At 44.8% G+C, this 24,072-nt stretch overlaps 2 protein-coding genes across 12 annotated transcripts in view; one reads left to right on the top strand and one right to left on the bottom strand.

The window, feature by feature from the left end:
- ATP6V0A4 (ATPase H+ transporting V0 subunit a4) overlaps positions 1-15,620 on the bottom strand; it is an 84,523-nt gene extending 68,903 nt beyond the window's left edge. For 6 of the 11 annotated variants that reach the window (XM_077850084.1, XM_077850083.1, XM_077850075.1 and 3 more), the window contains exon 1: positions 15,398-15,620. The gene's annotated coding sequence lies outside the window, so the exon portion shown is untranslated. Of the gene's footprint in view, positions 1-3,825; positions 3,909-15,397 lie in introns of all 11 variants that reach the window. The other 5 variants (XM_077850080.1, XM_077850085.1, XM_077850076.1 and 2 more) reach the window with 2 other exon arrangements.
- On the top strand, positions 15,300-23,225 carry TMEM213 (transmembrane protein 213). The gene is made up of 3 exons (XM_077850087.1): positions 15,300-15,594; positions 19,402-19,473; positions 20,505-23,225. Exons 1-3 carry the CDS (start codon positions 15,450-15,452, stop codon positions 20,672-20,674), a joined length of 387 nt encoding a protein of 128 aa, XP_077706213.1. The 5' UTR covers positions 15,300-15,449; the 3' UTR covers positions 20,675-23,225.
- The last annotated feature ends 847 nt before the right edge of the window (positions 23,226-24,072 follow it).

Raw genomic sequence — 24,072 nt, forward strand, 5'->3', positions numbered from 1 at the left:
GAGAAGTCTAGCAGGGCAGTCAAATATAATAATCCTCGTATTGACGGCTAATATACAGATGATGCTTACTATGGGCTAATTTAAGACAAAACCCTAAGAAATAGGTAGTATTATTAAAATCCTCATTGTTATTGTTTGCCTGGTTTACAGATCAGGAATCTGAGACAGGTGACACATTCACGGTCACTCAGCTAGTAGGTGGTAAACTGGAGACTTGAGGGGATCTCTGGGTGGCTCAGCGGTTTAGTGCCTGCCTTCAGGCCAGGGCGTGATCCCAGAGTCCCACATCAGGCTCCCTGCATGGAGCCTGCTTCTCTCTCTCTGCCTGTGTCTCTACCTCTCTCTCTCTCTCATGAATAAATAAAATCTTTAAAAAAATAAAATAAACTGGAGACTTGAACCCAGAGAGTATGGCTCTAGAGCTAAGAGTCTCCAGTCTCAGTAATCAAATTCTTAAATAACCACAGAGACAAATGTATAATAACTGAGATGGGTACAGGGAATAAGAGAGCACCCCAGTTGAGCGTCTGCCTTTGACTCAGGTCGTGATCCCAGGGCCCAGGGATCGATTCCCATGTCAGGCTCCCTGCATGGAGCCTGCTTCTCCCTCTGCCTATGTCTCTGCCTCTCATGTGTCTCTCATGAACAAATAAATAAAATATTTAAAATAAATAAAAGAGAGCACAGCTCTCTGAGCTGCATACCCCAACTCTTCCTCCTTGGGGAAGGAAGGTAGTATAAACAGGGCACAAGGGGGTGGGGAGTGGGATCGCACTGGTGACGCCGGCAGGAGGAGGCATCGGCGATCTGTAGGCCGCATTAAGGACTGAGGCTTTATCACAGGAGCACCTGGCACCCTTGGCAGGTGTGGGGTGGGGCGGTCAGTGGCACAACCTAGAAAATGTATTTCTAATTGCAGAGTGGATGGGAGGGGAGGCAAGAAGAGCAGTAATGAGACGAGAGCTGTGTCCCAGGAGAAAGATGAAATACTGTTTTACTTTTAATATCCTGTGTGACAAAATGGAAAGCACACAGAAAGCACTTTTCTGGCAGAATGAAGTCAGAAGAGTGCTGGTGTGAGCGGCAAGCTGAATGAGCTGCTATTTTCATAGAACACCATCTTTACTTGAAAGAACAGCTGCCACGCTCTGGTTATTCAGACAGAGGCATTTGGCGGGCGCTTTCTCAGAAATGATCCAAATGGTTCTGTCATTTCAAAGGAAAACAACTGACACTGTTTGTTGCCAATGATGAAATTCTAACTTTCACACAACAATTAAAATTTTAGAAAACTTTCATGCATCCACATGAACTTGACAGCTTCTCAATGTTGAAAACTTTTTCTGATGAGGATATTTCTGTGGGGATATTTATAAACGTGATTTTTTTTTAAGTTATTGTATAATGAAATGTGATAGCATTTGGGAGATCTGAAAAACTCAGTGAACCAATGTTTCCCAAATGCCCAATGCATGATGCTATAGAGTCACATCTGGGGTGAATGGGTGGCTCAGTTAGTTAAGCATCTGCCTCCCGCTCAGGTCATGATCCCATGAGCCCCTGTTCAGCAGGGAGTCTGCTTCTCTCTCTGCCCCTCCCCCCTGCTCATTTTCTCTCTCTCTCTCTCTCTCTCTCTCTCTCTCTCCCTATCATGCTTGATCTCTCTTTAAAATAAAAAATCGTTTTTGAATCTTTATTTTTTCGTCTTCCTACCTTGAGAGAAGCACAAACTCTTCTCACTGTAGCATTCCAGCTGTTCTCTCCTTAAATCTCAGATGGAATTCATAGGTTTTCAGGATGATTTGAAAGTTATCTAGGTAAGTTGGTGGGGACAGGTGACTTGGTGACCCTACTCTTCTGCCATCTTGCCCCCATTTTTGAATCTTTAAAGTCACATTTGGACAGATGATCCAATGAAAGTACATGATTAGCCAAGGGACTGTAATGAGAAGGTCAATGGTTTGGCTTCTGATTCCACACGGCACCTAAACTTTTCAAAATTACTCCTTGTTAAGTTTTGGTATAGTATCATAGAAAAATGCACACCTGAAAATACTAGTAATACATTTTTCCCTTTTTAAAAACTGCATATTTATGCGAGGCCAGATTTTCATCATATATTTCGACAAAAATAACAGAGCAGCGAGTCCGAATGTGAAAATAGATTTGCAAATGACATCCAGCTGTCTTCTATTAAGTCAGACATTAAAGAGATTTGCAAAATAAAGCAATCAATGCTACTCTTTTCACTAAATTGTTTGTTTTGGAAAATACAGTATTTTCATAAAAATAGGTATTTATGTGAACATATAATAGGTTATTTCCAAATAAGGTCACATTCTGAGGTACTGGGGTTAGGATTTCAACACGTGAAAGCAAGGGGTGGTGGTGGGGACACATTTCAGTCCACAATAAGGGGGAAGCAATGGAGTCAGACCCAAGAGGAGAACTCCAAGGTCTCAAGGCCAAATAGAAGAGATGTAGCAGAAACAGAGATGGAGGAGGACAGTCAGAAGAAAGAGAATTCAAGAGAAGAAAGTGTTTCAAGAATGGTGGAGGGTTCACCAACCTCTGGAGGTTACTGGTAACCCTGACAGATCTACTCCAGGGGCAGAGCTTCAGGAGGGAGCAGGGCAGTAACTGAGAGGAAATTAGCATCCCAGGGGTGATGTCACTTGTTTTCTCAAGGACAAAATAGTTGATCATCCAAGCTAATTCTGTGAGCTCTAGTGGCCCAGCACATCTAGATACTGGCACCTTCTACTTTTCCTTACCCGTTAGGTGCATGTGAGACAATCACTTTGAATCATACAAAGATAGTTTTTCCATTTCTCTGGACATGTGCTGGCTGAGTTGAGTCTTTTACCTGGAGCTTTTCATAGCATTGCTGAAGTATTGCAAGGCTGGAAGGGTTCAAGTGCTAGCAATCCCAGTCCGGAGAGTCCAAAACAAGAGTAAGCTTCCCAGATTCTCTACTGTGAATCTCAACATGGGAGGGAGAGCAAATGGGAGAGATCCCAGCACAATGATGCCCCTGAAGGGGTTCCCGGGGACCAGTGGGAAAGAGACAAAGATTGGGTCCTGACCACTCCCTGGAGTGGAGGTGCAGGCAAGCCAAGTAACTTATCTACAGCCAGGCAGTACCTCTCATTCCTTTGTCTCACTATTTCAAAAAGTAAGTCATTCTCCTATTAATGATTCAGTATATTTTTTTATGAATTCTCAAAATTCTCAACTCGATACCTTAAAGACAACATATTTGGCATTAGGTCTTGAGAGAAACAACCTTCTTAGAACAGAATTGGTCCCCTATGTCATCCAAAAGAGCACTGTTTTTGACATTTGGGGTTTAGTACCACTGATCCCATTCTTTGGACAAGTTGGAGGGCACAATGCCAGTTTGGGCCACTTTATACTTGTATATGCAAGTCTCCAATGAGGTGCTTTTGTGTCCTGAAGACATCCTATACAATGGCTCTTGAGGAGCTAAGGAGGTGAGCACTCCACTTAACCCCTTCAAAATGGACATTCTTTTAAACAAAGGGCCTCCTTTATTCCCATATCCCTATACAGGGGATTAGGAAGATACTGTGCACGCCCACATGTTCAGCGGTACAAGATCAACTTACAAGAGATCGTCATAATTTTAAAGACTAAAAGGAATAAGAGGAGAGCAAGCTAAAATGCTTGCAAGGAATTGAATCCAAAAATAACAATCTAGCGCAAAAGTAACAACCCGATTTTCCAAAACCAGTGATAATTTTTCTGAACTGAACTCAAGCCAGATCATCTTCATTCAAATAATTGATTTTACCATCCACTTACCTAGCACTTCTCCACCATCATTGGTCAGACACTGACCCCACCATCCACAATCCTTCACCATATGCATTAACAGAGAGAAACTGCTAGAGACAGAAATAATGATTTGAGGTCACTAAAGAGAGGGAATGGCATTCAGTACACCCAGGCGCGCGCGCGCGCGCGTGCACACGCACACACACACACACACACACACACACACACACACACACAGATGCAATTTGTTGACAGATTTGTTGCCCGAGAGTTTATGCCTTCAGCACACTGAATTCAATGTGATGTGTACTGAAACCAGGATCATCTCTTGCCACATACAGCCCCATCCCTGCCTGGCGGTAGACCATCTCCAGTCAATGTCACAGTACATAATGGTGCCATTTGACATCATTTTGGCCCTCACGGTTGTTCTACACCTTTCTGTCCCCAAGAGGATTCCTTGAAAAAGAAAGAGCCCCCCAGGTGGCTCTCAGTGACAGCCACATTCTCCTCCCCACTCCATCTTGCCCTTACCTCCTTCTCTCAGCACATGGCCACCTCACTCCTTAGGAGAAGACCCTCCATCACGGAACCTTCCAGCTGCCTTGTTCTCCACCTCCACATATCTTGGCCCTGTCTCTCTGCTTCTCCTCTCTCTAGAACACAGCTACTTTACACTCCTCTCATTTCTGTCTTCCCTTGCCAAGTCACAGAATGACTGGCAGTAAGATGTAGGAAAATAAAATTTCATCATGAAGAGAATGCCTCAAAGTTTGTCATGGATGCATTTTATCTTTCAGACCTCCAAATTTTTCACTTGAGAGCACCTCCCCACTTATTTGCCTTCTCTGTAATAATATTTACCCCAGACTCCACTGGTAAGACTCTTCTTGGCACAATTGCCACCTCTACTTTCTTCTCCATGGAATATACCACATTGTGCATAGAAGTCACAGAATCGTACCATGGAGGAAAATTTAGAGATCATTGAGTCCAATCCCCTTACTCTAGGGATGAGGAAACAACCCCAAGGAATGAAGGGATTTGCCTAAAATCCTCCAGCAAATTAGTGGCAGAGCTGGAAGCAGAATATGGACTCCTGACTCTCAGGGTCTCTTTACATCACCCTCTCTCTCAAAGGACATAACATCTGTATGCATTAGGCACTATGCATAGCAAAACCTCTTCTAGGGATAGCCTACCCCTCTGGAGAGTCCTGGGGACCCTAGACAAAAATTTTCTCACAAAGGATTGAAAGCAACATTTCCCTGGATTTTCCTCATGTATCTCCCTCCCAGAGAGCCCCCATCACATCTCTTAGGCAGCATCTTCACCAAGGTTACATGGCTTCCCCCAAGGTCACACAGAGGATGACAATATGAACATGGAATCCAGAACTCCCCTGACTCACAGCTGATTGCCCAGTCTACGGGCAATCCAGACAAAAGACAGAGAGTAAAGTTATAGAAGCAACCAGAAGTACACAGCCACAGAGAAGAAGCTGAATGCTGGGAAAAAGCATCCAACAATGTCTGACTCAGCTCTCTGATCCTTTTTAGTCTCATGTGGACAAACGAAAAGAAAAATTGCCCAAGTGTTTATCATAAACATGTAGTTTATTTCCCCAAAACCTTAGCTTAAAATTACTCTTTGAGAACATACATCTCTGTTTATTAAACACAAAATGAATCTGACCACAAGCACTGTTGTGCCAACAGAAATATTTTGTACAAGTAGTAAGGCTGGAATGAAGAAGCCAGAAATTGCCAATCATGGAATTGTAGAGCTGGACAGGACCTCCCCTCCCACTGTTTATTAACTTCACCTTAAAATGCCCTTACCTATTTGATGCTAGTAACTCACTAACTTTTCTAACAGGTAGAGCTGTCCCACAGTGTAGCTGGCTGCCTTAAAAATTAGTTAAGAAACCTGCCACATAAGGCATTTTAGCAGAAGTCCAAGTAACAACCTTGAGAGGTGGGTGAGGTCAAATGCACCCATACCAAGCTCTCTAATTCACTACTTTCTTTGTAGAAACACATTCTTTATAGGCTAAGGATTGAACCAGATGGCCTATAGGTCCCTTTCCAACACTGAGATTCTATGGTTTTTTTTCTGTGTCTTACTTCCAGTCTTCTTTATGTTCTGAACATTCTGGAGTGTGTCTGTACATTCTGTTGTATACCTTGTGCACCTCAAAAATGGAGGCTGTCAATAAGTAGTCCTCTGTACCATATGCAACTTGAAATTTAATTTATTAAATTTGTTGTTGTTGTTGTTGGGGAAGGCACCTGGGTGGCTCAGTTGGTAAAGTACTGGTCTTCTGCTCAGGTCATAATATCAGGATCCTGGGATCGAGTTCCACATGGGGCTTCCTGCTCAGCAGGGAGCCTGCTTCTCCCTCTCTCCCCTGCTCATGCTCTATCTCACTATCTCTCTCTCTCAAATAAATAAATAAAGTAAAAAAAAATCTGGCTCTTGATTTTGGCTCAGGCTGAGCTTAGGGTCTTAAGATCAAGCCCCATGTCAGACTCCATGCTGGGTATAGAGCCTGCTTAAGATTCTCTCTCTCTTCTTCCTCTGCCCCTCTCTGCCCTATTCTCTCAGTGTCTCGCTCTAAAAAAATAGATACATAAAAAGCACTTAAAAAAATTTTTAATGGAAAAGAAGTCTCCCTGATGTTGAAAATTTTCCCAAGCCACCATAAGTACTGTTAAATGTAGTGTATCTGCTCTGTGGTAACTGCATTACCACCCTGTGAAATATTCAAGATGTATTTATTTATTTTAGAAAGAGAGAGAGAGAGCACAAGCAGGAGGGGCAGGGAACCTGGGGAGAGAACATGAAGCAGACTCTGCACTGAGCACAGAGCCTGACTCAGGGCTTGATTTCACCACCCTGAGATCACCACTTGACCCAAACCCAAAAGTCAGATGCTTAACTGACTGCACCACCCAGGTTATTCTTTTTAAAATGTATTAATTTGATTTTATAGCCTGGTTACAAGAGTAATATGCATGCAAAAAAAGAGTAATATGCATTCATGGCAGAAAACTTGAAATGCATATGAAAGTGTAAAGAAGAAAATAAAAATTATCCCAAAGTGTTCATTCTAGATGTGGCCACTGCTAAAATCCTGATAGGATGCTTTCCAAGCTTTTTCTTTGTATATTCATGTATATTACAAAACTGGAATCCTACTGAATATATAGTTTCACATCTTGCTTTTTCTGCTTTGTATTATATAGCAAGTGTATTTCCAAATAATTAAATATCAGTCTAAAACATCATTTTAAAAGCTATTTTTTATTCCATTATAAGCTGCCTCTAAGCTTTCATTTTCACATTTTGTGTCATCTCTAATTATTTCCTCGGGGAAAAAATTTTCCAAAGAGCTTCACATAGAAGGAAAGGTGACCAAAATAAATTAACACTTACAAAGTCTACAACATAGCTATAAACATCTCAATCTGGGAGACAAGACATATGGTAACAGATTGTTGTTGGCCCCAAGTAGCTGACCAAAGAAACCAAACCAAAAAAAATCATGATTCATCCTAGGTCTTAAATTATTTCTACAAACAATTGTGTGTAATTGCAATTATGCACATAATAAAAATAACCAGGTATACAAGGAAACAAAGCAACATGAATGAAAACCAACCAACAGAAATAATGGACCATAGAAACCAATCGGGGGGGTGAACAAATACTGGTGTTATCAAAAAGATTTTTTTAAATTATACTCACTCTGTTCATGAAGATGAAAAGTGAGACTATATAACAAAAAGTGATTTAAAAGTGTACAAAATGGAAATTCTAGAACTAAAACTAAAATAACTGAAATTAAGAATTCAGTGTATAGTTACAAAAGTCAATTAGACACAGATGATAAGAGATTTAATAAAAAATAGGGCAGAAGAAAATGTACAGAATAAAGCCCATGGAAACAAAAGCATAGAGAATAAAGAAGAGGGTAAGAGAATTAGAGTCTAAATCTAACCTCTGTGTAATTGGAAGACCAGACAGAGAGAGAAGAATGGGACAGAAGTAGTATTTGATGGCCGACAACTTCTCAATACTGATTGAAGACATCAAACTCCATATTTGGTTGCCTACAAACCCCAAGCAAGATTAATTTAAAAAAAATCCATATTTGAATGTATTGTAATAAAACTTCTGAAAACCAAAGGCAAAGCAAAAATCTTACAAACAGCCAAAGAAAAAAGAGACAAATTATTTACAAGGGAGCACAGTTAAATGGACAGTTCTCAACAGAAAAAATGGAAGTCCAAAGAAATAGAATATCTTTAAAGCACTGATAGAAAGTATCTATCAACCTAGAATTCTACACTCAATGAAAAAAAAAAAAAAAGAAAGAAAGAAAGAAAATAACTTTCAGGGAATCCCTGGGTGGCTCAGCGGTTTAGCACCTGCCTTCTGCTCGGGGCGTGATCCTGGAGTGCCGGGATGGAGTCCAGCATTGGGCTCCCTGCATGGAGCCTGCTTCTCCCCCTGCCTGTATCTCTGCCTCTCTCTTTGTGTCTCTCATGAATAAAGAGATAAAGTCTTTAAAAAAAAAAAAAAAGAAAATTCAAAAAAAAAAAATGAAGAGAAACCTATCCTAGATCATTAATCATTTCACCAAGGAAATACTTGAAGATATTCTTTAAGGAGAAGAAGCATCATAGATGGAAGACGAGACATTCACAAAGGAATCCAGAACAATAAAGTGGCAAATATATGAATAAATTTAACATAAAACATTCACTGTATAAAAATAGCAATAATGAGTTACCAAGTTAAAAAAATATATATGTATATAGTTAAGATACATGACTGTCATGATATAGAAATCAGGAGTAGTAGTATTACAGTTCCAAGCTCTTGGGGATCACTGGGTGGCTCAGTGGTTTAGTGCCCTCCTTCGGCCCAGGGCGTGATCCTGGAGTCCTGGATCGAGTCCCACGTCAGGCTCCTTGCATGAAGCCTACTTCTCCCTCTCCCTGTGTCTCTGCCCTCTCTCTCTCTCTCTATGCCTCTCATGAATAAGTAGATAAAAATCTTTAAAAAAATAAAATAAAAAATAAAGTTCCAAGCTCTTTACATTATTTGGGAAGAGGGTAAAAGTATCAGTTAATATTAGACTTTGATAAGACAAGAATGCACACAGTAAAAAATGGAATGAAAAATTCAATCCAAAAGTGGTGGAAAAAAAAGAAAAAAAGGGATGCGAAACAGATGGGAAAATCAGAGAGCACTGGTCAGATGGAGAGTCAAACCCAAACCAATCAGTATCAGCACATCCCATGTAAACAGATTAAGCGGCCAAATGAAAGACAAAGAATCTAAGACCAGGTTTTTAAAAAATCCTTCACTATGTTTTCGAAAAGTACACATCAAAAACATGGTAAGAATTTAGAAAAGTTGAAAGAAATGTTGGGAAAAGACCCAGCATGCAAAACTAAGCAAAAGAAAGATGAGTTAGCTATCGTAACATCAGACAAAGTAAACTTGATGGCACAAAGTATCACTAGAGATAGAGAGGGATTTTACAAAATGATTTTTTTTTTTACAAAATTATTTTTTTAAAGAAGGTTCAATTCACCAGCATTTCAATTCTATATTTGCATGAGACCTAATGACAGCCTCAAATATTTAATGCAAAAATAGACGAAACTACAAAGAAAACAGAGAAATCCACAATCATCTGTCTCGATATTTAACATAATAAGCAGGCTAGATTTTTAAAAACAGGAAAGATATAGGGGATGTGAACCACACAATTAGCACTCTTGACCTAATGGACTTACACAGAACACTGTTCCCTACAACTGCATGGCACATTCTTTTCAAGCACTACCGAATGTTTACCAAAAATGGCCATCTGATAGGTCTTAATGAATAGCAAAACATAGAAATCATCAAAGTATGCTCACGGATCACAGTGCAACCTAAGAAGATGGGAAGGAATGAGATCCAGGGCCTACATGGAAGATGGCCTTAGCTGAGAAGAAATCCCATCCCTTTGTTCACCCTACTTCTCTCTGGTACCACTGCCCACCCTAGTGCAAGAGCTGAATGAATTATCCTAGGGAACTGCTCAAAAATGGTTCCAAACGGTGGACTCAAGACCTCGTTCACTCGATTACTTTGATCAATTCTAGGGCATGATCTCGAGATTGAACTCCATTTTTCTTTCTCACTCTTTCCAAATTATAAACCCATAACTGAGCAGCAGGGAGTGTAGTTAAGCTACCCCGCAAACTAGATCCTGCTTAGGTGAAGCTACGTATTTCAGCCCCATGCACCATTTACAGACTGACATTATTTTGTGAAAACAGATCCTGACAAAGCCCTCTACAGAAAGAGCCATGGATCTACCTCTGGTCAGAAGTTAGGGAATAGCAGGCATAGTCATGGTGAGGGCCATGATTCTCTACAGGATGGGTTAGTTGGAAATGAACCCCAAGTTCAAAGCCAGTGGTCTCTTCTTTTCCCAAAGGTGGAAGACGGAAAGGGGCCTACCAGAATCACAAGGGAAGCTTCCTTAACATATAATATCCTATCTACAGGAAGCCACTCCAGGCCACAGAATGCTGGTTTTGTCTTTTACCACACTAAACACTGTGCCCCCTCCTTTTCTTTTTTAAATGCAATTTTATCAGGGAAAACATGAACTAGAAGGCAGTGAAGGCCACAGAACTACCACCATCTTGGCCAATCCCATCTCAACCACTACCATGGAGCCTGGCCACATTTTAGCCTGGAATTTTTTTTAAAGTATGTGTAACCAAACACTTATTTCAACCATTAAAAAAAATCTTGAGGAAGTTCCTGTAGAATGTCTAGCTTTGAGCAATTTAACTTCCCGGTATGCTCTCCAAAGCAAACCTAATGTAAAATGTATGAGAGAGTTGCTAGGTGAGGTAACCAGCCGCATGGAGTTATTAATTAAAGACCTGCTTTAAAAAAAAAAAAAAAAAAAAAAAAACTAATAATAGTGACGTTTGTAAAAATAGTTGCTTTGCTGCTCTTCCTTTGGGAATTGAGTTATTAGATACCAGTCAAGTCCATCCAGTTCTATTTTAGGGTAAGAAAATTTTTTCATCTGTTAAGAAAATGTTTGTCTTTCAATTGACTTGGAAACACCTAATCTAAAACAGTCCCAGCCAAACAACACTGTGTTGAAAAGAGAGAGAGTGGGGACAGATTATTGTCCTTGCTCTTTCCATCAGTTACATCCAGAGTTGCTTTCACTGGTATGATGCGATATGATACTGTCTGTTTAGATCAGTGGGTTCTACTCAAACCACTGTCAAAAAGACCCCAGGCAGGGCTGTTTCAAATCCCTGCATGTCCCAGGCTGTCATCATTTTGGAAGGACACGATCTGCTCACATCAAATATATTAAGATGCACCCAACATCCTATGTTAGATTGCTTCTGTTTATGTATTTAAAATGAATTGTATAACTTTGCTGTTGAAATCTTTTTTTTTTTTTTAAGATTTTATTTATTCATGAGAGACACACACAGAGAGGCAGAGACATAGGCAGAAGGAGAAACAGGCTCCCTCCCCTGCAGGGAGCCTGATGTGGGATTTGATCCCAGGACCCCGGGATCATGCCCTGAGCCAAAGGCAGACGCTCAACCACTGAGCCACCTAGGTGTTCCCATCTTTTCTTTCTCTCTCTCTTTCTTTCTTTTTTACTTTTTTAAAATTTAAATTCAATTTGCCAAAATATAACACCCAGTTAAGTGCCCTCCTCAGTACCTGCCACCTAGTTACCCTATCCTCCCCGCCCACCTCCCCTTCCGCAACTCTTTGTTTCCTAGAGTTAGTAATCTCTCACAGTTTATCTCCCTAATTTTTCCCACTCAGTTCCTCTCCTTTCCTTATAATCCCCATATTTTCTTTTTGAATGCACAGTCTGAGACCTGAGCACCTCTTTACAGGTCTCAAGCATTTTCAAGACCCTTGAAAATCTTGTTGACCCCATGCACTGTTGTCCTCTCTAGTGCTCGCGGGATACACCAGCCCTGGTCTATGAAGCCTATCACGGAGTTTACTGTGAGGGAAATGTTGAGAACAGTGTCTGTCCCATTAAGGAATGTCATCTCTGTGGAGGATCCAAGGAGAAAATGTCTCTCTAGTGCTGGTATCAAGAGCAGTCGTACTCACACTGTTGTTTTGCACCTTGCAAGCTCATGAGTCAGACAGGTGGCCTGCGTGCAGGTGACTCTTTCTTCACACTAATTACCACAAAGCTTAGAAAACAAGTGTGCCATTTTGTGCTCTAAACTCACGGATCCATCTCATATTTCCTACCTTAAATTTCTCTTTACCTCATTTCTTCCCATTCATTTTAAATTTACTTTATCTAGCTTATTAATTCTATGTAAGCTTCCTTATACCCTTTTTTGGACTGAGGCAGGATATAAATAAATACATAAATAGCATTATTTTTCTCCTAAAACTGCCTTTGTTCCACATTTTCAATGTATGATGATCCTTCTGTTTAAATGATAGTTAACATTTACTGAGTACTGAGCATTTACTGCTCAGCCAGCAGCACTATGTGAAGCACTTCAGATGGATTACTTCCTTAAGTCATCATAACAAGTCATGAGATAGATCCTATTCCTTTTCAGATAAGGAACCTGACGTATAAAGTATCTTGCCAGGGCCACTCAGCCAAGAAGAGCTGGGCTGGAATTCCACCCCAGGCTGGCTTCATGGCCACCCACCCGCCCCAGCTGGAAACCTTCACTCAGGATGCCACTCCCTGGGTTCCCTTCTGTTGATTTAGCCAGCTAAATGCCTCTTGATTCTGTTCCCCTGTTCTCTATCCTCAGTCCAGCTCTTTATTTCAGGGTTCCTTTGATCTCTGGCTGGGTTTTTTGTTGTTGTTGTTGTTGTTGTTGTTGTTGTTGTTGTTTTTAAGTAAGCTCTAAACTCAACGTGGTGCTGGAACTCACAATGCTGAGATCAAGAGCTACATGCTTTACCAATTGAGGCAGCCAGGTGCCCCATCTGGCTGGGATTTTTGCAACAGCTTCTTAGCGGATCTCCCTGAATCCAGGCCTGCCCTCCATGGATCTATCCTCCAGTGTTTCTGAAATATAAAGGTGTCTACATGTACAAGTTCCTTATAAGGTGCCCCAGTTGTAAGAGAGAATCCAGTTTGTTTAGTCCGCCATTCAGGACCATTTACAATAGTCAAACCAGACACACCATGAATCTATCCCGTACTCCCAAGATGGTGATTCCTCCTCAGTCAAGGGGCACACATTCGTGCTTCAGAGGTCTTGCACACACTGATCCCGTCTCCTGTGCCTTGTAGACCACACAGATTTCAAGTTTCAGGTCAAAATGGCTTCCTTATCGAGTCCCACATTAGGCTTTCCACAGGGAACCTGCTTCTACCTCTGCCTATGTTTCTGCCTCTCTGTGCCTCTCATGAATAAAGAAATAAAATCTTAAAAAAAAAAAATGCCTTCCTTATGGTGAAATGTTCACTGAACCCCCTCGTCCCCAAACCTCCTCCATGATTTTCCCATTCTTTGTCAAGACTTCCTCACCACACTTATGTCATCATGCTGTCATTATTTTTTGGTCTCTCTCCCTCACTGGACCCTGAGCTTCTTGAGGACAGGGACTCTGTTGCCTTACCCACTGCAGACCTCCCTCCCATACCAAATGCCCAGTACGTAGCAGTAGCTGAACATTTGACCAAGTGGCAGGTCTAAACCAGATGTGGGTACATCACCTGCAGATTAGCCTTCTTTTTTTTTTTTTTAAAGATTTTATTTATTCATTCATGAGAATACACAGAGAGGAGAGAGAGAGAGAGAGAGAGGCAGAGACAAAGGCAGAGGGAGAAGCAGGCTCCATGCAGGAAGCCCGATGTGGGACTCGATCCTGGGTCTCCAGGATCACGCCCTGGGCTGTAGGCAGCGCCAAACCACTGAGCCACCGGGGCTGCCCAGATTAGCCTTCTTAAAGCACTTCTGCCCCCAACCCTCCAACCCAAGAATATAGGACCACCACTAATTTGTACTTTGGGACAAATTAGAAAAAAAAATGCCTCCGCTGGGCTAATGTATTCCAATAAGACTCCCTTACCCTGAGCTTACACATGGTTTACACATCCTTCCACATAGTGTCAAATGAGCAAGGATCTCTACCTCACTCTCTTGACCAGGCCAGTTCTTGTGCAAGAAGACAGTGCACTTATCTATACAAGGCAGCCCTGCATGCACACAGACAATTCCCTTGCCCTGTGTGTGCTGTTCCATTTATTAGAAAGGCCATCAGCACCCATCTGTGTAGGCAGACTTTAATACCCAGTCCAAATGTCCTCTCCTCTGTGAGTGTTTCCCTTGTGCCTCTCAGGCAGATTTAACCTCTCCACCCCAGCCGCGCCCCCCCCCCCCCCCCCCCCCCCCCCCCGTCTCTCTCGTATTCCCACAACCGCAGAAGATATCCATGTTTGAGTGTTACCATGCTGCACCACACATCTTTCTTTATTGCTGATTTCATTGCTGGACCATTAGGATCACGTTAGGCATCATTGGGTCCCATATGCCTATGAAGATGCCTTTCAGATAAATGGGGGATGTGCAATAAATGTTACTATTGGGGCACCTGGGTGGCTCAGTGATTGAGCATCTGCCTTTGGCTCATGTCTTGATCCTGGGGTCCTGGGATCAAGTCCCTCATTGGGCTCCCTGCAGGGAGCCTGCTTCTCCCTCTGCCTATGTCTCTGTCTCTCTCTCTGTGTTTCTCATGAATAAATAAATAAAATCTTTACAAATATAAATAAATGTTACTATTTGGTTCAAAGTCTTCACACAGCCTTTCTTTTGCCTCCTGATTGTTTCAAACTCCCCAGGCTGGCACACCAGTCTGTCAGTCTCATGGCTGGCCAGTCACCTCTCTGTATCCCCCTCCTCAGGTCCCCTCTGAGCATCTGGGCTGCAGCGGATTCACAGGGGACTCTCAAGCACCCCTGACCTCTGGACCTTTACTCATCTGTCCCTCCTGTCTCTAGTGCCCTCCTCTCCTCTTTGCCTGTCAAAATTCTATTCATCTTCAAGGCCCAACTCAAGCACCATATTTGTCGCGAAGCATCCCATCAGCAGATGGTGGCTTCTTGCTGCTAAGAACCAAAGCCCTTTGTCCTTCTGGAGTCATTCCTCAAACATTGCTCTGTGTTTTAATGATATATGTCTATAACGAAAGCACTTCGAGGGCAGGGATTCATTGCACAGGGTAGGTGTCAGCAAATACTGTGCTACAGAGAAGAAAGAATCCAGCGCTACATTGGCAGATGAAAGAGGCAGCAAACTCAACTTCAAGGACCTGGCAGGACACAAAACTCCTCTCCTGTCCCCTCTTTCATCAGTAGGGATAACACGTGAACTCTAGGCAGAATTGCATAAATGGCCCCTCCCTCCTCCCCTCCCCCCCCCCCCCCCCGCCCCCAGCCTACATAGTTCAGCTTGCCTTCTAAAGAGGTGAGAGTGAGGAGTGACAGCTGGTTTCTTTTGCTCCACCCCTTCTCTTTTCCCCCAAACACAGAGCAGAAATTCACCTCTGACAGCACTGCTTTCAAGCTCCCGCAAGACACGGCACACACAGGACACATGGCACGCAGCCCTCGGCACACCTCTGCAGGGATGGTGCGGACAGATGCCTCCCTCTCCAGCATGAAGCGCCTCACCTCTGCGCTCCGGGCCGCCCTGGCCCTCGTCCTGCTCTTTGCCTCCTTCCACTTGGCTTGCTTGGCAGGTAGAACTGTGAGCTTTATTCTTGGCCACGCTGGGAAGAAGAGGGGAGGGAGAGAAGAGGTGGAGGAGGGGGGGAGGAAGGGGGAGGGAGGAGAAGGGGGGAAGAGGGGTGGGGGAAGGGAGGAAGGAGGATTCTTTGGCTAGGGTTGGTCCCACACAAAGAGAAGAGCAAACAGTTTTTTCTCACTGGAAGGATTAGGCAGGAGGTGGTAGGTTGGGCTGGGGGTGTCTTACGTTTACCTAAGACCTAAGACCACGATCAAATACTCAACTCCTCAGCTAGGACAGGATTAGCCACCTCTACTGGACTTTGCCACAAAGCAACAGGAAAAATGTGATGTACTGACAGTCTCTCCCATCAAGAGACCAAAATTGGCCTAAAATGACATTTTAATGGGCGCTGTGTCTCCACTGCTCCTTCTCAGGGCCCCTGGCTATTGTGATTTGCAATTGCCCCTTTGTACTCTGTTCCTCACCTGAGGTCCTCTGGTCCCTCCGTTGACCCTGTTCTCCCTTTGCAACTTCCATAAAACCCTAAGGCACAAAACCTGCCAAATGCTGTTGATGATTCTCCCACCTTCCCCAGCACAAGAGACGTGGAGTTATTACCCTGTGTGCTCATGGACGCTAGGAGGGTTGAGTAGCAGCCCCTGTCTTGCTCTCTCAGGCTGGGCTCTCCCCCTGCAGAGAGAACTCCCTCATATTCTTATGCTCCTGGCTTTGGCCTCTGGCCTTATATTTTTTAAGACTTTTAATTTATTTATTCATAAGAGACACATAGAGAGAGGCAGAGACACAGGCAGAGGGAGAAGCAGGCTCCCCGCAAGGATGGAGTCCCAGGACCCCAGGATCACAACTTGAGCCAAAGGCAGATGCTCAGCCACTGAGCACCCAGGTTCCCTGGCCTCTGGCTTTGATCTTGCCCCTGCAGCTCCTGCCCTGCCCTTGACAGATTTCCCTCTCTCAAAACTGAGCCTCAAGGACCCCTCAGGGCTGTGCCTGTCTCCCTTGTCCTCACCACCCTCCTTTGGAGTTTCAGGGTATGAGCTCTAGCCACTCAGCCTCAACTCAATTCTGGCTTCCACAACTTACTAGCTGTGTGATGTTGAGCAAATCACTCAATGTCTCTGTGCCCCAGTTTTCTCATTTATACGGTGGGGATAATCACAACGCTTACATATAGGGTTGTCATAAAGATGAAAGGAGACTACTGCATATAAAGAACTGTTAGTAAATTAGCACAGGGTAAACACTCAATGAATGTTAGCATGTTTGTTTTATTTTCCCATACCCCTCCCTAAATAAGTATTTTATTTTTTTCATTTGTTTACCCTCACAGTGACTTGTTTATGATAGGCTCTCAAAAAACCTGACAAATTTAACTGCACTTAATTATTAGCACCCTGTACTTTGGAAGTGACCCCAAGCTGGACTAGTCTCTGACCAGCTATGCTTACGAGGGTGGAGGCTGAGGCTTAACTTCTTAGAAATTAATAACTAGACTATTTAGTTCAAACCATATAAAATTACCGATATTGACAAATTTTTTGACCTATCAAATGGCAATTTCAGATGGCTTAACCTAACACCAGCATCTGGTTAACTAGGTTTTTTTCCATTCACTTGGTCCAAATGGGGACCACTTCCATTCTAGGGCAGAGGGGAGATGAAAGTCAAGGCCAAGGAAGTTAGTTGGGTTAAAAAGGAAAATTAAATGTTGAGGAATCAATTATTCCAAAACAAATAAAGACCAAGTTCTAAGCCATTTAGCTGTAAATAATTTACAGTAACAATCAGATTGTGTCAAGGTAATTACTATACCCCAGGCAGGACATTGGAGTGGCTGGGGGGGGGGGGGGGAGGGGAGTGGCATAAAATCACTCTAAGCAGCAATTTCATGGCTTTGGCCAAACGAGAAGTTTCCTCCTGACTTGTCCTGCTACCTGACAACAAGCTCCTTTGAAGGACACACTGACCTAGGGTCAGTGGAGCCTTGAGAGTTTCTAAACCACTTTTTTTTTTTTTTTTTTGCATCCTCAAAGGAAGCGGAACAGCAATATAATTAATTTCCAGAACAATTCTTTAAAATTGGCTTCTTGGTCTTGATCTACCAAGATGAATGCCATCTAACAAAAATTTTTTGGTGATGGAAGTTGTGGGGTGTCCTGATTAGGTGAGGGCCAGCGGTACCGATGGTGAGAGAATTTACTCAGGGCAGAATAAAGGAGATAGAAATTTATTGAATACACTGCAAGGGAGCAGCAGGCAGGACAGCAGAGGAGGGACTGTCTGCTTCAAGGTGGTGGTGAGGGGCTATAGTTATAGGGCAGAGTGAGGGAGCGTGGGGAATGTCCTGTTTTGGTAATCTGAGGAGCTATGCCTGTTGTAATTGGTCAGTTAGGGTTCATGACTATTCCCGAGGTGGGTCGCTTAATGAGCCTGTTTGCATTTCAGCTAGGGGGCGCTGGGGGCCCTTGTGCCTCCTGCAAGTTTCCATTGTTCACACCTGTTGCCTAAAAGCAGCCTCTACAGAAATGTTCCATTTCTGTGCTATGCTTCCAATATGGCAGCATTTCAGAATGTGGTGATCCAGTGTGGTAACTGAGCCCTTGAAGTGTGGCTAATACTATCAGGAAGTTGCATTTTTTTATTTCATTTTAATAAATTTGAAGAGCCACATGTAATTGCCATGTTGTACAGAATAGACCTGGATCATCCATCTGCTCATTCTCAGTTATGAGAGGGAAGGTAGATGATGGTTTTTTGGAATTGAGAATCTTTATGTTCATCTCTGTAGCCCCCCCTCACCTCCACACTCTGACAGAACTTTGAGAATTTCCACTGAAGTTCTTTTTATCTTTGCGCTCCTTATTTATTGATCAAGAGACAATTCTAATGGCTGCAAATTCTAGCCATCTCTGGATTTGGTGGTATAGCATTTAATTTTTTTGATAACCATCTGCCTGAGTAATACCATCATAATCACGAGAAGTAAACAATCAAAGTCAGATTTCAACATTCATTTGTTCAAGTTTGTGAAGGGAATTGAAAGTAGTTAGGAGAAGACATTTGAGATTGTTAAGTGTTTGCTTTAATATATAGGAGAAAAACCATTTCTAGATGGAGCTATTTGCATAGGAAACAGCTAAAATAGAGTGTTTGGAAAGCTCTTTGCAGCAGGCCCTTGGCCACTGAAGGATGAGATATGAAGGAGATGAAGTGTGAAGCTGTGAGTCAATGAGACATGCAGGTAAGCGTCTCTGAATGATAATAATGAAAGGAAAAGGGAAGTGTATTCTTTTGCTGCCATAAAAACATACCACAGACTGGGTGGCTAAAACAACAGAAACTTATTTTCTGACAGTTCTGGAGACTCCAGGTGTCAGCAGGTGTGTCTTCTCCTGAGGCCTCTCTCCTTGGCTCACAGATGGCCACCTTTTCACTGTGACCTCACCTAGTCTTTTCTCTGTGCAGGTGCCTCCCTAGTGTCTTCCCTTTCTCTCAAGGACACTAGTCATATTGGATGAGGACCCACCCATATGACTCCATTTAATCTTGATTTAACCTCTTTAAAGGCTCTTTCTCCAAATACAATCACTACTGTGGGTTAGAACTTTAATGAATGTGGTGGGGACAGTCTGGCCCGTAACAGAGGGTTAGTCTTATTACATGACATCTTAAAGCACCTAGACTGGAACTTCTATAATCCTTGGTGTACTATTACCACTAACTGACAAAAAAGATTTCACTCTGTGCCTGGGAATGGATTCCCCTACTGCCTGAGACCATCTTCTGTCTTTCCTTCCAGAAGCGAGGAACAGTGACAACTCAACCCTGATCACCCATCACCCAGACCCTGGAACCCTGGAGCAGTGCCCCAGTAAGCATCTCCTGACAACTGCCCTAAACCCAGAGCTGGCCCTGGATCTGGGAGGGACACTTAAGCCTGCTTGCTTTCTGTTGATTGGGGTCCAGTGGTAGAGTGCCAGCCTGACCTTCCTGTGCACTGGTATGGTCTGTTTGTCACCCCCAGAACTGCTTGCATAGCATATCTTAAAAGCTATCTCAGCCTTGACCCTGATGTCGGCTCACAATCTTTGGTACAGGTGGCTTGAACGACGCATCCACAGGATGGCAGCCAAACATGCATTAGAAACTTAGAAGGGGGGACGCCTGGGTGGCTCAGTGGTTGAGCATCTGCCTTGGGCTCAGGGCGTGATCCTGGGGTCCTGGGATCGAGTCCCACATTGGACTCCCTGCATGGAGCCTGCTTCTCCCTCTGCCTATGTGTCTCTGCCTCTCTCTCTGTGTCTCTCATGAATAAATAAATAAAATCTTAAAAAAGAAAAGCTACCAGTCAAGTCCAACTTCTGCCCAATGTAGGAGCTTTGTTCTGGGTACCCTTTGCCTATTTCTGTCCATCCTCTCCCTGAATACTCCTAAGGGCAAGAAGGCAGTACTTCCTAAAGCAGCAAGCATTGTTTCCACACATCCAATTAACAGAAAGTTTTGCTTTCTTCTATGTCTGGCTCCCTTTACTGCTGCCCTCCCTGAATAACCGTGCGTTCACTTCTGGGTATTTCCGAAGCCCCCATAATAGGGCAGTGACTCGTGGAGGTTGAGTGTGGGGCTTTGGATTCCTTGAGACCTGGGTTCGAGTTCTCGCTCTGCCATCTGGTGCCCCCTCTTGGGCGAGTCACAGCATGGGCTCCTTCCAGGGAGATGGGAGTAGTTAAGTGTCGCCTCCTACCCTGCGAGGGATGAATAAGGGGACGGGCATGGAGCAGGTGACAACTGTGCAGTGTGCTTTAGCGAGCATGAGCTCTGGTCTCATTCCTTACCTGGGGCGGGGGGGGCGGAGGGGGCGGGGGGCGATGCACCGCGGTGTCCTTGCTGTCCCTTCCTCGGCAGACGTGGACTTCTGTCCCCAAGCGGCTCGCTGCTGCCACCCCGGCGTGGATGAGTATGGCTGGATCGCCGCGGCAGTTGGATGGAGCCTGTGGTTCCTCACCCTCATCTTGCTCTGTGTGGACAAGCTGCTGAAGCTCAGCCCGGAGGAGCCCAAGGATCTGCAAGCCTGAGGCCCCAGGGCGGCGGCCCCAGGGTGTCAGTGGCCACCCAACCGCACGGAATCATTTCACCTTTGGGGGAGGTGTCAGTTTTCTAAGTAGGGAATGTTAGAATTGGACACATCAGTGGTTATAAACTCCACTACAAAAGCCTAGAAGGCTAGCTGGGGTGCTGCAGGGAAGGGGTGGGCATGAGGCCCATCCTTGTGACCACAGCAGCATGGCTCTTACCACTTCTATATACCAGACCTCTGCAGTAAGATTCCATTTGCTCCCTTTTTATTATTATTATTTTATTTAGAGAGAGAGTGCCAGCGGGGGGTGAGGGAGGGGCAGAGGGAAAGAGAATCTCAAGCAGACTCCCTGCTGAGCATGGAGCCCAATGTGAGGCTCCATCTCTCAGCCTTGAGGTCATGACCTGAGCTGAAATCAGGGGGGAGGGGTGGGGAGCGGTGCCCACGTGCCCATGCGGTTTCGGCCACCTCCGAGTTGTCCCCTCTGTGCAGCGATGGTGTTGAGAAGAGACGCGAGATGGAAAGGAGGGTCTGAGGGAGCAGGGCCAGGGCTGCCCCGCACCCAAGTCCACGAGGGTCCTCCTCTTGGGCGCTGACAATCAATCCCCTTTCTCGGTGTGTGAGGTCTGCTTCCCTGCTGTGCCCCAAGGCAGGTGTCCAAGAAACACCTGGCTTCGGCTTTTGTCCACAGGCTCTTTGCTCCTAAGCTCAGAACCCTCTCACCTGTCCCCCCTCCCTCACCCCAGCCAAGGGCTTCCCTGGCATCTCAAAAAGGAGTCGCCTTCATCCTCACCTGCCACCCCTCGCCCGGGAGCATCGCTTCTCTCGCCCCTGTTCCCTGTCCAGCATCCTCCTCCGTGGCCGCCCTGCCGGATGGTACCCAACCCCGCACCTGGGCCAGACCCTCCTACATCGCCCCTCGCCCCCCGCCCCCCGCGTGGTCCCGCCGTGGCCACGCCCCAGGGCACCTGACGACGTGGTGCTGGCGCCCCCTGCTGATGACCTCCGGTAAAGCCTGACCTCCCAGCGGGGCGCCCCCCCCCCCCCCCCCCCCCCGCGGCCTGCTGTCCCCAGGATGCCCACCGCCTTCCCAGGGACAAGGGCTGCGCTCCAGGGACCCGGTCCCCGTCCCCACATCTTCCACCGCCTGCACACTGCAGGCCATGCCTCAAAGTCCAGCCCCAGGGCCTGTTCTACTCACAGCCTTCCCAGACAGCCTTGGGGGACCTGCGGCTGGTGCTTTTAGGGGTGCTTCTGCTCCCTCCTGAAGCGCAGCCTTCATGAACATACATACCGTCAGTGTGTTTCCTCTTGCTCCCGGGGATGGAGAGCTCCTGGCGATGTTCATCGCACAAATGAATGCACGAACTAACCGACGCGGCCTGGCCCTGGATGTACTTATGACTATGGTTCAGCATACAGAGCTTCCATTTTAGGAGCGCCTGTGGGGGGCTCCATGGGTTGAGCATTTGCATTTAACTCAGGTCATGATCCCCGGGTTCTGGGATCGAGGCCCTCATCCCGGGTCCCTGCTCAGCGGGGAGTCTGCTTCTCCCTCTGCCTCTGCCTGATGCTCCCCCTGCTTGTGCACTCTGTCAAATAAATAAAATTCAAAAAAAGGAAGAAGAAAGAAGGAAGAAGAAGAAGAGGAAGAAGAAGAAGAACTACTTCCATTTTTCTATAAATGGTTGAAATAACCAGTCTCCACAGAAGCCAGCTGGTTTGGCTCCTGCTCATCCTGCACACGGATGTTGCTGGTCGCCCTGAACATAGCCAGGAGGGTCAGGTGGAGGGGGAAGTCGATTCATCAGAAGGAAGAAAGGACAAAATGACTCTCCTTACGAGACCATTGCTGCCCTTTGTGAGGAAACATGGATTTAGGTTGGACAACCAAATAAACATAACACAAGAAAAGAGGCCCCTGAAGTAGGAAGAAGTATTTCCTAGAGATGGCAGGTGATTCAGAGCTGCCACGGGTTTTTGTTTTGTTTTGTTTTGTTTATTCATGAGAGACACAGAGAGAGAGAGGCAGAGACACAGGCAGAGGGAGAAGCAGACTCCATGCAGGGAGCCCGATGTGGGACTCAACCCCAGGACCCCAGGATCACACCCTGGGCCAAAGGTGGCACTAAACCACCGAGCCACCAGGGCTGCCCTACTGCCACTGGCTCTTCCAGAAAATCTACCTATGTTTCCCAATGAGAACTGAAGGCAGTGCCTGGCTCAGTCTGCTATTTCCTTAATCTCCATTGTTTAATCAAGAAAATGGGTAGATTTACTGTGCCCTCATGTTAAACAATCGTGTGAACAAGTGTCTGCATGACGCCCCATGTGATGCTATGATCACACATAACTTAGTGTTTCTCTTTTTTTTAAACACCAAGGAAAGAGTTTCCACAATACGTGATGGTCGAACTTCTTAGAGATGGAAAGATTCAGTAAGGACCCTCTTGGATTTAACACGTGCAAGCATTTTTGAAATAAAACAGTGTGACCTCGTGGTGAGAGCACTAACTCCGAAAAGCAATAAAGAGAACAATGAAGACTGATTTCTGGCCAGTGTGAACCGCACCGAATCATTTCACCTTGGCGAGGGGGGTGGGGGTCAGTTTTCTAAGTAGGGAATGTTGGAGTTGGACACATCAGTGGTTGCAAACTCCACTACGAAAGCCTAGAAGGCAAAAAAAAAAAAAAAAAAAAAAAAAAAAAGGCCTAGAAGGCTAGCTGGGGTGCTGCAGGGAAGGGGTGGGCATGAGGCCTGTCCTTGTGACCATAGCAGCTTGGCTCTTTACCACTTCTATATACCAGACCTCTGCAGTAAGATTCCATTTGCTCCCTTTTTATTATTATTTTATTTAGAGAGAGAGTGCCAGCGGGGGAGTGAGGGAGGGGCAGAGGGAGAGAGAATCTCAAGCAGACTCCCCGCTGAGCATGAAGCCTGATGTGAGGCTCAATCTCTCAGCCTTGAGGTCATGACCTGAGCTGAAATCAAAATTGAGACACTAAACCAACTGAGCCATTCAGGCACCCCTCATCTGCTGCTTCAGAAGCAGAAAGCTGGAACTCCAGGTGGTGCCTGACCTCCCTTCTGGTCTGGGCAAAGTGTAGGTACTTACATTAGAAGTGAATAACGTGTAGTTGCTGCCACTGCCACATTCAAATTCAGGCGTGTTGTGAATTGTCTTTCTTTCATCTGTACAAGAGGAAGGACAGACCAAATCCAAATAATCGTTCTTTTCTTTGAGACTAGACAGAAAGACAAGTTATATAATTTGATGGTTATACTTTCCAGGTGCTTTATCTCAGATCATCCTTCACCATGGGATCTCTTTATTCTATCAAAGCAAAGATTTGTCAATAACTTAAAAAGGAAAACCTGAAGGGGAAAACCAAGTA

The sequence above is a fragment of the Canis aureus genome, chromosome 15 (assembly GCF_053574225.1).
Source record: "Canis aureus isolate CA01 chromosome 15, VMU_Caureus_v.1.0, whole genome shotgun sequence".
Lineage (NCBI taxonomy): Eukaryota > Metazoa > Chordata > Mammalia > Carnivora > Canidae > Canis > Canis aureus.

Coding starts and splice junctions, on each gene's coding strand:
- TMEM213 (XM_077850087.1), top strand. CDS start 15,450: ATGGCACGCAGCCCTCGGCACACCTCTGCAGGGATGGTGCGGACAGAT. Junction 15,595..19,401: donor CCACTTGGCTTGCTTGGCAG/GTAGAACTGTGA, acceptor CTTTCCTTCCAG/AAGCGAGGAACAGTGACAAC. Junction 19,474..20,504: donor AACCCTGGAGCAGTGCCCCA/GTAAGCATCTCC, acceptor CTTCCTCGGCAG/ACGTGGACTTCTGTCCCCAA.